Source organism: Lagopus muta, chromosome 1, assembly GCF_023343835.1.
Source record: "Lagopus muta isolate bLagMut1 chromosome 1, bLagMut1 primary, whole genome shotgun sequence".
Taxonomy (NCBI): domain Eukaryota; kingdom Metazoa; phylum Chordata; class Aves; order Galliformes; family Phasianidae; genus Lagopus; species Lagopus muta.
The window spans coordinates 30150316-30163097 of record NC_064433.1 but is presented as its reverse complement, the minus strand read 5'-3'; the positions used below and the strand labels follow the sequence as shown (position 1 = coordinate 30163097).

Genomic DNA, 12782 nt, shown 5'->3' with positions numbered 1-12782 from the left:
AGTAGCATTGCTTGGCTCCAAACACCATAGAACACCATATCAGTGGTCACATGTGTTTTCTTTCCCTGAGAAATTTCAGATTGGCTGTAGTGAGATCTAATTTAACTCAGCTATGTTAAACAAAAATATTGGTACTCAAACCAAAACAATCATAGAATCACAGAATCATAGAATTGCTCAAGTAGGAAAAGACCTTAACGATCATCAAGTCCAACCACAACCAAACCATACTACCCTAACTGTAATAACCCTCTGCTAAATCATGTCCCTGAGCACCACATCCAAATGTTTTTTAAACACATCCAGGGATGGTGACTCAACCACCTCCCTGGGGAGCCTATTCCAGTGCTTAACAACCCTTTCTGTAAAGAAGTGTTTCCTGATATCCAACCTAAACTTACCCTGGCGCAACTTAAGGCCATTTCCCCTCATTCTGTCACCTGTCACCAGTGAGAAGAGACCAACCCTGCTCTTGCTGTAAGCACCTTTCAGGCATTGGAAGTGAGCAATAAGGTTTCCCCTCAGCCTCCTTTTCCCCAGTCTAAACAGTCCCAGATCCATCAATTCCTTCAGTTGCTCCTGATAGGATTGAATAGGCAAACATAAAATATATCAGTTTTAAGAAGTACAAAGGATAAAAACAAGAAGTGAAATCCATTCACCATTTTAATGTGAGCATGCTACCTTCCCTCTCTAGACCACATGCGTGCCCGGGACCTGGCCTAAGAAACCTGCATATTTCTGAATGCCGATTTGCTGAAGGACTGTGATTTGATACTTCAGCAGTAACCATATATTTAACTCTCTGGACAACATAAGATAAACTGTTTTTCATCTGCTCCAGAGCTGAAGTACATTATTCCACAAATGCACCAGCGTTTCTGCCAGCATGCCTTCTTCAGCTGAAGGCCTTTTCTTCATTGCCTAAAATAACGTGAATCCTTTCTTATTCTTTTATCCCAGAGCGGCCAAACCAGCTGTCCTTAGGCAGGAAACATAAAAAAGACAAGCCTCTTTTGCCATACAACAGGCTTGCCGAGATCAATCTCAAGCTTACTATCAAAGCAACAGCACAATTACATGGAAAAGCAGCGTATGTCCGCCTTCAGCATGTTTTACAGGAGAAGCTTCAAGCTACAAATGCAGCTGTTTTTAGCAGAAGAGATGATCCCGTGGTGCTCATCAGGAATGCTAAGCCTCCAGGCAGCTGTGGGACCTCCTCAGGAGGAACAGAGATGATTAACCAAATTGTAATTGCAAATGGCTGTTTGGTTAGAGTTCAGTGCCTGTGGACCAATGAGTTGCTTAATGTGAAATCTGAAGTTTGAGGAGTGTTTATAAAATCACACCTCTCGCTCTCAAATTTACATGCCTCAAAAGAGATATAATTGAATTTCTATAATGAGTTTCTCAGAACGTTAGTTTAAAAATTTTTCTTACAGTCAGCTGTTACACACTATGGGGGTCCCCAAAAGATACTTCTAGTGACTTTGCCTGTGAAAATAGTAAGTTTAAAGTCTGAACCTATGTGAATTTTTGAGCTTTGCATGTGTAGGTGCATAGACTCATGTAAGCATTCCCAGTGGTGGAAATGGAGCTTAGAAAGAAATTGCATACTTTGGGTTCCTAATCAGGAAATACTTTGTAGTTTCAGCAGTTGAGTTCTGATTTTATTTCTAACCAGCTGCTGCATGCTTAATAACCATCTTCTATCCAAAACTTTCTACTTCTGTGAGGGAATGGTCTAACAGAGCTTCATTTAGCTGGACCATGCTGCCATTGAAGCTTATATATTAAAACTTCTTTACTCCTTCTTCCAATCATACTGATGTTGCTTTTATTTTTAAATACACTGCATGTTTAAGTAATCCAATCTTTGCTTTGCTCTTAGTCTTAAATGTGGACATCAGTTCTTAAACTTGTCCTTTGTGTAAATTCCTACTTGTCTTTTATAACAGATAACTGGATGAATTTAATTATTTTCCCTAGAATGGATCAGTATATGCTGAAATGATGAAATATTTAATAAGGATATCTCCTTCATTAGGGACTAGTTCTGCATTCTCCACTAAGAACAGCATTTACAGAAATGATGCTATTCTCACTCTCATCAAAGGGGCAGCTCACAAGGGTAAAGTGTGTGTTGTTTGACCTGACCTTTGTTCATTAATGCCTACAAAAACTCCATTAGACAGTTTAAGAAAAAAACATACAGATAGAGAGATCAAATAAATTTAGTAATATTACATGCAAATTAACACAACTCTCTGGAAACAATAGAGCCCTCTGGATCATCATCTCATCCTTATTTTGTTAAATGTTATTATCTCTAACTGCAGTGCTAAACCTGCAGCAGTGGTTTTTCTTCTTCTTCTTTTTTTTTTTTTTTCAAATAATTAATTGTATAAACATAGTATTTTCACTGATGGATAAATTACCTACAGACACATTATTAATTTTAGTATATATTAAAAAAATGCATGAAAATGCCGCAGATGAATTGTTATAATTCACAGTTATGTAACCTTAGCCCCATGCTGTAGCTTCTTTTCTGATGAACTGACCTGGAACAATCTTTATGCCATTGCTTATCATATACATATGTGAACACTTGCATTGGTAGTTTTACTCTTATTAATACACTGTTTTTCCTCTCCTCTCCTCTCCTCTCCTCTCCTCTCCTCTCCTCTCCTCTCCTCTCCTCTCCTCTCCTCTCCTTTTTTTTGGTCAGTCTGTACCCAGGTCTCAGTGAATGCTGTGTCTTTACTTCCACCTCCTTAGTCAGAGCTACTATTTTTCTATCTCTTTGATACTCCTTATTTTATCAAACTCTTTCAGCCAAGAACCTGGCTGTGCTCCAGTATTCTTACCACTGATACAAATCCTGGTATTTGGTGCTTAGTGGAGTCCATTGACACAATACACCCCAGCTTCTCTGTGGGCAGGGCAGTTTCTCCACTTCTGCTAAAGATTCACGCAAGCTACGAGCCCACAGGACACTGCACTTCTCAGTCATGTAACTGCTGCAGCAGCAGCTCTGCACCTGGACAGAACAGAGGTGGTGGCTGTTTGTTGCAGAAGAGCACTGGCATAGCAGTTCATTTTGACTACAGGGAACACTCTCCTATGCAAATATGTAATGACCTATGAGAAACCACATTGAAAAAATGCTGAAGGACCTGACTGACCAGATTAAGGGGATCAGGGAGGGGAATCCAACAAGAAAAATCTGGAAGGAATAATAACTTTAAAAGAAAAGCAAAATTGGTAGAAGCTACCACAAAATGTTGATTTTTGGCTACGTCTAAAGAATACTGATGATTAGTGGCTTAGCTGGAAGTTATTTAATGTAAATACTGAATTGAAGGGTTGAGTCTTATTTAGCTTCTATCCAACAATTTGCAACTAAGCTGCAATTTCTACCACATGAGGCATGAAATCAATTAAAGAAAGATGTTTATGCTCCAGCAGACTTGTAACTGCACTGCTTAAAGTCCAGACGCTCTGTGTTTTAATATGTCTTTGTTAATTTTCCAGTCTGAATTTTGTATTAATTAAAGATGTTTAAATGTGTATCTTTCCAAAATCCTATGGTCTTCCTGATTGTTTCTGTGAGCAGCGCCTGTACTGGTCTGAATCTTATCATTTTACAAACACAGCATACAATTTATTAGTATGGCTATTTTCACTGACAAAGCTAACAAGACTAACTGGCTATTTTGTATTAAGTAATATTATGATCTTCAACAGGTCAATCACTGCATAGGAAATGTTCCATCTATTTTGATACGGCTTAGAACTGGAAGGCTTGTGAAGAGGAAGCTGCTCTGACAAAACACGTTATGAAGATTGGATATTAGGAAAAATTTCCTCTCAAAAATTGTGGTCATGCTGCCCAGGGAAGTGGTAGAATCACTGTCACTGGAGGTGTTCAAGAAACACAGAGATACTGCTCTGAAGGACATGGTTAGTGGGCACAGTGGGGATGGGCTGATGGTTGGACTAGATGATCTTAGTTGTCTTTCCAACCTTTATGATTCTATTAATAAGTAAAAGGGACTAAACCCCCATTGGATTGCACTATGCAATGGAAGAATATGTACTAGGCTGCTTGATGCTAGTGGAAGAAGGAAGTCTTCTCCTTTTCCTGCCCTTTGCCACTCAGCAGTTCATCCCTGATAAACCAACAGTCACTGTAGGTGAGAAATCTCGTAGACAGCATAGGTGAGCAATAGGAAGTTAAAGGGTGCTGTATAGCTCTCTGCAGTCTCCTGTTTCCTCTGTGCTGCCAATAATGTACCCCAAGGAAGAAGGCCAAAAGGTCACAAACACTGAAGCTGTTACTTTGAGGTGCCTGGGAAGGAAACTTCTTTTGGTAGCCAACCCAGTGTATGCTGGCTTGACATGTTTATAAAGTTACATCCTAAGGTTTTAATTTCAACTTCCAGACTAACCAACCCCAAATTCTAACACAAAATGTTAACCATGCGCTTGTGGGCTTTGATCTTAGCTTGTTCAGTGGATGGAAACATACTCCATCCAATGGCAAAACTGCTCTACCCACATTCACAGCAAAGCCTGAATTTGAATCAGAAATCCAATAAAAAGTCATGAGTGATATCAGACCCATGAATTGCAGTGTGTGTGTTTTTTTTTTTTTAAATTAAAAATATAAATCAAATCACAATTAAATAACATAAATTCTGTAGAGTGACACTTAAAATTTCTAGGGAGGACTATGCCAGAGGCATGCACTAGAACCATATGGCGGATCAGCAGTAGAAAGACGTTTTTTTTCTATTCAGTAGGATACAGAGCTCAGCACTTGCATCATATTTCCATTCCTACCCTTGTTTTCTGAATATAAAAACTACAGATAGTCCAAACCTATGGCCCCATTCTTTTCTGCCTCTCCACGTTGATATTTACACTCTGTTGAACACTTGTTACATGCACACCTACAGGGGCTCTACATGTTTCATGCCTGCAACACCTTTTTCAAAGCTATTCTCATGACAAGCAGAGGATATTCTGTCACACTACCTGGCACCTATTGTAAAAAAAAATAATAATAAAATAAAAAAGCAACTGTTTTTCGTGATCGTTCACAGTTAAACTCAAGGCTACTGCTTTTTTATTTGATTTTTTATTTTTAGTTTAGACAAGAACATATCATATCAAACTGAAAACAAACAAAATGAAAAAAAAAAAAGGAAAATATCTCTGTAGAGGGTGAACTGGAGAGCATTACAAGACTATTTAATTTACAGCAGGTAATTTTTCTCAGACAAAATCACCCTTGTGGTTTTTTTTTTTCCCTACCACCATGGCAGAAAACATCACTTCTAGCATTAGTTCCTCCTGGGGTTCACCACACACCTCGTGGCAAAGCAGACCTTAATCCCACAGCATGCAAGTCATCATTTCCCAGGAAGTGACAGGTACCAAAAAGTACTAAGATGAAATGATCTACATGATAAAAATCGTGTTGAAATTTCCATGCATATGGTAGCAGATCAACTTCATATTCCATATTTAATCACATTCAAAACACCTATCTGTGCGACCCATAGACTGACATGACGTCTGTTACACCACAGACAGATCACCCCTTCATGTCTCTGGTCTCCTGAAACTCAAGATCTCTTCTTGGAATCTGATATACTGCACAAGTTGCAAATCTTGTGACACATGGACATTCCTCATGAGTATTGGATTGCATTGCTTCCAATAACAGTAGCACTACAGAACTGCTAGGCACAATCCTGTACCATGTAACACAAGCCCTATGTATTATCAGCACAAACACTGTATTTTATCAGTTTAATAAGCTGTAATAAGTTTAATTTTTTTTTTTTTTTGCATAAACGATAATGCTTGAAAAAAATTAAAGTTAAAAATCTGATGTGTTTAGCATAAATACGCTCAGGTTGGTTTTACTTTTAAAAAGCTCATGAACAGCTGTGTAAATAAAAGTTACACATAAAAAAAAAGTTACATAAAAAAAAATATCACCTGTGATGCATATCTGGCAAAGTTAATGACTTAATAAGCAGGAAAGCATAACTGTTACTATCCAAGTTGTGCAAATGGCCCAAGCTGGCTCAATGGCAGACAGCAAGTTTGTCCTACTTCCTGACTGCAGACTTATCTGTAAGCTGCACTCATGTATTCTACTCAGATATGAAAAATGGGATATCACAAAACTACTGTCACCATACAGGAAGTTTCTAATGAACAACTGGGAATTCCGTTATGGTAGCAAAACTTAAAGAAGAGAGTATCTGTGTGATCTGTTAATCTTATCAGACTCCAAATTTCCTGTCTTTTTCTCAAAATATTCTAATCTCCTCCAGAGTTTATAAATTATAAATAGCTACAAAACAGTAATTATATTGTAGTTAAATATTTATACTCTTGCTGTGTTTTTTCAGTAGTTTTGTAGAAAAATCATTACATCAGAATTAAAAAGCGAGCGGTACCCACAGTGCACAGCTCAAAATCTTGGTGACCCATCTGTTCCTTCCACACAGTCAGGATTCAGCAAAATGGGGTGAGTGGAAGGCAGAAAATTGAAGCATGAAGAGAGGATGAAATGCGTGTAAATCACCGGGTACCAGATAGATGGGAGAGGAAAGGGAGGCATGGAAAGCAGTTTACATTGTAGCCAGTATTACAGATCAGTTTCTCCTTCATGGTAGAACCGTGCCCCAGTTCACAATGAAGATCCTCTTGCTGCCTCAGTACCTTAAGTCACAGCAACTGAGGTCAAATGTTTATAAGCCTACACCCCATGGGGATGCTTACTCATGTTCTTCACCTGCTGGATGCACATGTACAAGAAAGGAAAAGTGAAATCAAACTTGTGCACACAGAATTGCTCATCTTTACGTTTCTACCAAAGTAGTGTCGTAAGCAGAGCACAGAACCAGGGAACAGAAATCCCAGATTCTCAGCTCATCAGACATACCTTTTCCACAGCCTTCTTCAGGAGAGTGGAAGACTGAAAGATGCCCCAGTAACTCTTAGTTTGGTAACAAAACAGAGAAGAGAATGTGAGAGAGAGTGTGAGAATCCTTCTTTGTCTTTTTTTGGCTCAAAGCTTGCTTCCTGAGGTATTTCTTGTGATAAGACTGGCTTGTCTAGAAGATGAGTGATGAGTGTTGTCGTGTAGCAATCAACATCACTGTGTGGACAATTTTAGCTGTTTGCCTTCGGAAGATAGTGCTCAGGACAGTTTACTGGTGGAAGATCTAGCCTGTGATCGAACAACTCCAGTTTGTTATGGGAGGCTGGGGGATGATGCCATTGTATCCTGTGAAGGCAAGATACAAGTTGGTGCCTCCCTGCTCCCTCTTATCTGCTGGCAAGGCCAGGAAGATAAGAACAAAGGAGTTTCCACTGAGATCCCAAAGCCAGAAGCTGCCACTCCAAGAAGAGCTGACTCAACCACTTTGGGTTTGAGCCTTGGAACCATTGAAAAGGGGCCATCATCGCCATGGTCACGGTCGTCGTTGCCGTCAGAACAACTCTGCCTGACGACCCACCACTACCGAAGATCAATGACTTAACTACGAACCTCATTGGATCCTTGGTGGTGACTCTCTCTTGCTTCCTATAAAGGCTCCTTGCTTCTTCTTTCCTATCTTTTCTATCACCCTCCTTCCCTTCCCCATTACCCTAATTCATAATCGTGTCCGTCCTCCCCTTCCCCATCTCTGTAATAAACTGGTTGGACCAACATTTGAACCATTGTTTCTTAATCTCACACTGGGTATACAGATATTCAAAGAACCTCCTCTCCCTCCTATAAATTGGAGTGAGACAGAAAGGCAAGTGTGAAAGGGTAAGGAGGGGCAGCCCTACTTAAAGCAGTAAGTAGAATGAAAAGGAGAATACTGCCCGTTTCTTTTTAAAAGAAATCTGCTTAAAAACCTTTGCATGTTGTTATCAGATCTGATCATTGCACATACTCCTGAGTACACAAATTTTTTAATTTCCCACTGTGTGAGGATTACAATCAATAAATTGCACGATGAAGCCGTCGTCAACAAATCCAACTGTTCAGACTTTCTGATGCCTTTAGGACAGTTCAGTATATAATTGACCACTTTTCAGAAAAGGAAGGGAAATACTGAAGTAATTGATCAGTATGGAGTATGTTCATCTTGGAGTATCAATAATATTTGCAAGATGGACATGAGAAGCAAGTCAAATTAATGAAACTACTGAGTAGGAATATTTAGAGGGTCTAAGCAGGCAATATGGATTTGATTAGTGGATTGTTCAATGGATGAGGAACTGGCTGTGGGGTCATTCCCAGAGAGTGGTGGTCTATGGCTCAATGTCCAAATGATCAGTAACAAGTGGTGTCCATAAGGGGTCAGTACTGGAATCACTGCTATTTAATTTCTTCATCAGTTACATCAATGATGGGATCGAGTGACCCTCAGAAATTTTGCGGATGACACCAAGCTGTGCGGTGCTGTTGAAAAGCCCAAGGGATGGGATGCCATCCAGGGAAAGCTAGACAGATTTGAGCAGTGGGCCCAGGAGAAACTCATGACGTTCATTACATGCAAGGTCTTGCACCTCGGTCATGGTAACACCCACTATCAATACAAGCTGGGGGATGTTAGGATAAAGCACAACCCTACCAAAAAGGACTTGGGGGTACAGGTGGATGACAAGCTGGACATGAGCAGCAATGTGCCCTCAGCCCAGAAAGCCAACTGTATCCTGGGCTGCATTAAAAATAGCGTGGCCAGCATAGTGAGAGAAGTGATCCTGCCCCTCTTTTCTGCACTGGTGAGATCTCACCTGGAAAACTGCATCCAGATGTGGAGTTCTCAGTACAGGAGAAACATGGTCCATAGAAGGGCCACAGAAAATGATTCAAAGGATGAAACAGCTCTCCCACGAGGACAGGATGATAGAGCTGGGGCTGTTCAGCCCGGGGAAGAAGAGAAGGCTCTGGGGATACCTGATAGCAGCCTTTCAGTACATAAAGAGGGGCTATAAGAAAGAAGGGGACAGACTTTTAGTAGGATCTGTTATGATAGGAGGAGAGGAAATAATTTCAAACTAAAAGAGGGGCATTTTAGATTGGATATAAGGAAGCAGTTTTTTACAGTGATAGTAATAAAACACTGGAACAGGTCATCCAAAGATGTGGTAGATGCCCCATCTCTGGAAGCATTCAGAATCAGGCTGGACCAAGCTCTGAGCAACCTGATCTACCTGTAGATGCTCCTGTTCATTTCAGGGGTGTTGGACTAAATGACCTTTAAGAGCCCTTTACAACCCAAAGGAAAATTCAGTATACCGTGAGGAACAAAGCTGAGAACAGAACAGTGAGCAGAAGCAATGGAGTAAAAAGTAGCTGTGTCTGCTCTTTACTGTTTGTGTTAAACATCACCCATTAGAATGGGATTTCTATTGTACAGCAGTTGCACAAATCTGGAAGGAAACAGGCTGCAGAAGAATGCCTCCTCACATATGATTGGAAGATGTAATTCCACAAATAGCGCTCCTTGGATCAGCCAAATCTGTACGTTTCAATTGTAGTTGGTAAAAATTTGTGCTGAACATTGGCATGAAATATTTTTCATAAAGAACTGGAATTCTCATCAGCATGGTATCTAGGCTGAGTGACAAGGAAAAGCTTGACAAAAACTGCCATTTCTTGGCCAGCTATAAAACGGGTCTTGAGTATTGCAGCAGCTTCAAAATGCAGGAAAAGACATACACACAAGGTTCAAGGAACTGCTAGAAGTTATTTGTGAGCAAAAACAAGACAAAAAAAAAGAATAAGGAAGAGCTCACGTAACCCAGTAGAGAGGGAAGTATTTGGCACAGAATGGTCGGATGGAGTGAATACCCTTGGTATTGTCCTCAAAAGATGGCTTTTCTGGAAAGCACTCTCAGATATTCTATAAATCCTCGAACACAAAGAAACTAATCTAGACATTATATGAGTTTTGGCACCAGGGAAAGAAAAAACTTTACAGCTTATGAAACTGGCAGTTTCTAGGCAGAAAATAATGGGCTTGGGGAGCTTCAGTTCTGTGGCAACCACAGCTTCATGTGCTTCCCACCATTCCTGCCTAGTAAGAGGAGATCTCAGAAGCAGATGGATGTCACTGACGTAACACTCCCCTTGAAAACAGTCTGCCTCCAAAACAAAAAGTTTAAGCACTGGGGAAAAAAAAAAAAAAAAGCTTTTCAGCTTGTCAAAAAAGCCCACTTTTGGGAAGAGATTTCCTTCCCTAAATAAAAGCCACCTGAACAATGGGTTCCAACACTATATGTGCAGACAGCATGGTTACAGTGCTCTGCAGTGAATTCAGGCTCTTGAGGTCTGGTCTTCCTCTGGGCTCCTGCCCACATCTGCTCTGGCAGGAGTGCTCTGCTTGTCATCAGCACAAAGAACCCAAACCAGCCGCCTGCCAGCACCAGCCGGAGTGCTCTCTGGTGTGTCAGGATTTGGTAATGCTCACCTGATGAGCTATGCATGCTTCGGGCTGATGAAGAATGAACTGGAAAAGACTCAGAAGTCCTGCCTCCTTACTAAGACAAGGCTGGCTTCCTTGGTAAAGATGCAGACAGTACCATAAAACTGGAGAGCAAGGGGTGATCACCGAGCTTCTCAGACTTATAAACCAGCCCTCCTCTAACGTAAAAACCTCGGGACTGTTACCCACACATTTTGCAAGGAATAATAACAACTGAGCTGTGCACTGGAATTTCTTTGCATAGCAACTGATGAAATCGTCCCACTCCATTTTTATTTAATTTTACCACACATTGCATTGCTCCAAACTGCCACATCCTGCAAGCAGAGTGAGCAGCTCACACTTGCTGGCTTTGGGAGCTGAACTAACCCCACACTTGAGTCATGAGTAGGAAACAATTTTGTTGTTCTCTGGGGTGAAGAATGGAAAGGAAAAGGCACGCGTTGATTCATGCGCTGTGGTGCTGATCCACCCTTTCTAGAGGAATGGAGTCAAACAATCCCTCTGCTGCACTTCACATGGAAAACTTCATCTGCCTTTGGACTGTTATTATATAGCAACAGATACTCCTCCCACAGCATCTGGAGCAGAGGCAAACAGTGCTGAACAGACGTGCTCTGATTTCCAGAGACCCTGGGTGAGGCTCCAGCTCTGTGCACTGTTGGCCCGAGCTGACTGAATTGGCAAATTGGCCATTGCTGAGGATCAGTACGTGAAGGCAGCACAAGCATCAGAGAGTTGGCATCAGTAGAGTACAAATGCAGAAACTCAGTTCAGTAGTCAAACATCATCAAAATTGGGCACTTGTCAGAAAAAAAGTAACCACAGCAGTTTGAAGACCAGCATGAAGGAACCCTTCTTATGTGATAAAATGCCTATATACAAATCTATCATCTGTGTGCTCATCTGACATTTGCCCGCATTCCTTGTCTGCTGGACCTATTTCAACCAGCAGAAAGAAAACACTCCAGAATACATCGGGTACTGCGGCTGAGAACAGCTTCTGAAGTGAGGTCAGTCAGCACGAAACAAACAGACCCCGCCGGTCTGAACTGCTGAGATCCTGCCCTTTGGGGGCTGTTTGCTGCAACTGCTCTAATAAAATTCATTCCCATAGCAATTACAGAAGTAATTGTGCCGGGCTGCTGCTGTCAGGGCCAGACTAACACCCGGCCTTTGAGTGTAAAACTCTGCGGTCATTTTATTGCCTGCATCCCTCAGCGAAATGACCGTCTTTCCTCGCTTTGCCACTTGGCCCCCGTCATTATCCCCTTTTTCACCCCGTCGCTGACGCTGCAGCGGAGCCGCGCTGCTCAGGAGCCGCTTCCACAGCGGGCTCGGGGGATGCCGAGCTCCGGGGGCGGCAGCGAGAGCGGCATTCCTCCCGCTGCCAGAAGGAGAGGGGCACCGTGCGCGGGCAGCGCTTCTGCATCCAGAAAGCTCCGCTGCCGCGCCCTCCCCCCGCGGGAGAGAAGCCGACAGGTTCACCGTCAGCGCCCTGCCGGCCGCCGCGTGCCGATGCCGTGCGTAGAGACGGAGCGGCACGGACTTCCCGCCCCCCCTCCTCGCCACGGGGGATGGCCGTAGCGGCAGCGGCACGAGGAACGCTCCCCGAGGCTCCCACCCCCGCCCCGTAACTTTTCCCTTATCGCGCCCCGGGGAGAGCCCCGTACTCACCGCTCTCCCCATCCTCTTCGTCCACCTCTTCGTCCCCCTCCTCCTCCTCCTCCTCTTCCAGGTCCAGCAGCACGTCGGGGTTTTCCGCCTGCATCGCGCCGTTCCCTCTCCCTCCGCCGCCCCGAGCGCTCCCCTCCTGCCCCGGGCGCCCCGCGCGGATCCAGGCGGCGGCGCGGCCCCGGCTGCGGGGCGGGGCGGGGCGGCGGGGGCGGCTCGGCACCTTCCCGGAGGCGCTGGGCGGGATCGGCCTTTCCGTGCCCGGCGCCCGGAGCCGCTCCGCTGCGGGAAGGCGTTGTGTGTCACCGCTGCGCTCCCGCAGTCAGTGCCTGGCTGACACCTGTCAGCGTGCGACATCCCGGGCACGGGAAGGCACCGCCTTGCTCGGCTGTCGGTGTTTGGGCGTCAGAGAATCAGAGAATAGCCCAGGTCGAAAATATCCTCAGGTCCAACCTTTGATGGGAAAAAGGAACCCAGATGAGGTTATCTGGCAGCGGAGCACCACCAAAACCAGTGTTAAGTAGAGAAGGAATAGTCTTAAGTTGCCCCAACTGAGGTTCAGGTTTGGTATTAACAAAATTTCTTCTCAGAAAG

At 43.2% G+C, this 12782-nt stretch overlaps 1 protein-coding gene across 2 annotated transcripts in view; it reads right to left on the bottom strand.

The window, feature by feature from the left end:
• ANO6 (anoctamin 6) overlaps positions 1–12364 on the bottom strand; it is a 70999-nt gene extending 58635 nt beyond the window's left edge. The window contains exon 1 of one of the 2 annotated variants that reach the window (XM_048955420.1): positions 12192–12364. In XM_048955420.1, coding sequence (XP_048811377.1) covers positions 12192–12285 — 94 coding nt within the window. In that variant the 5' untranslated portion in view covers positions 12286–12364. The remainder of the gene's footprint in view (positions 1–12191) is intronic. The other variant, XM_048955422.1, reaches the window with a different exon arrangement.
• Between the last annotated feature and the right edge of the window lie 418 nt (positions 12365–12782).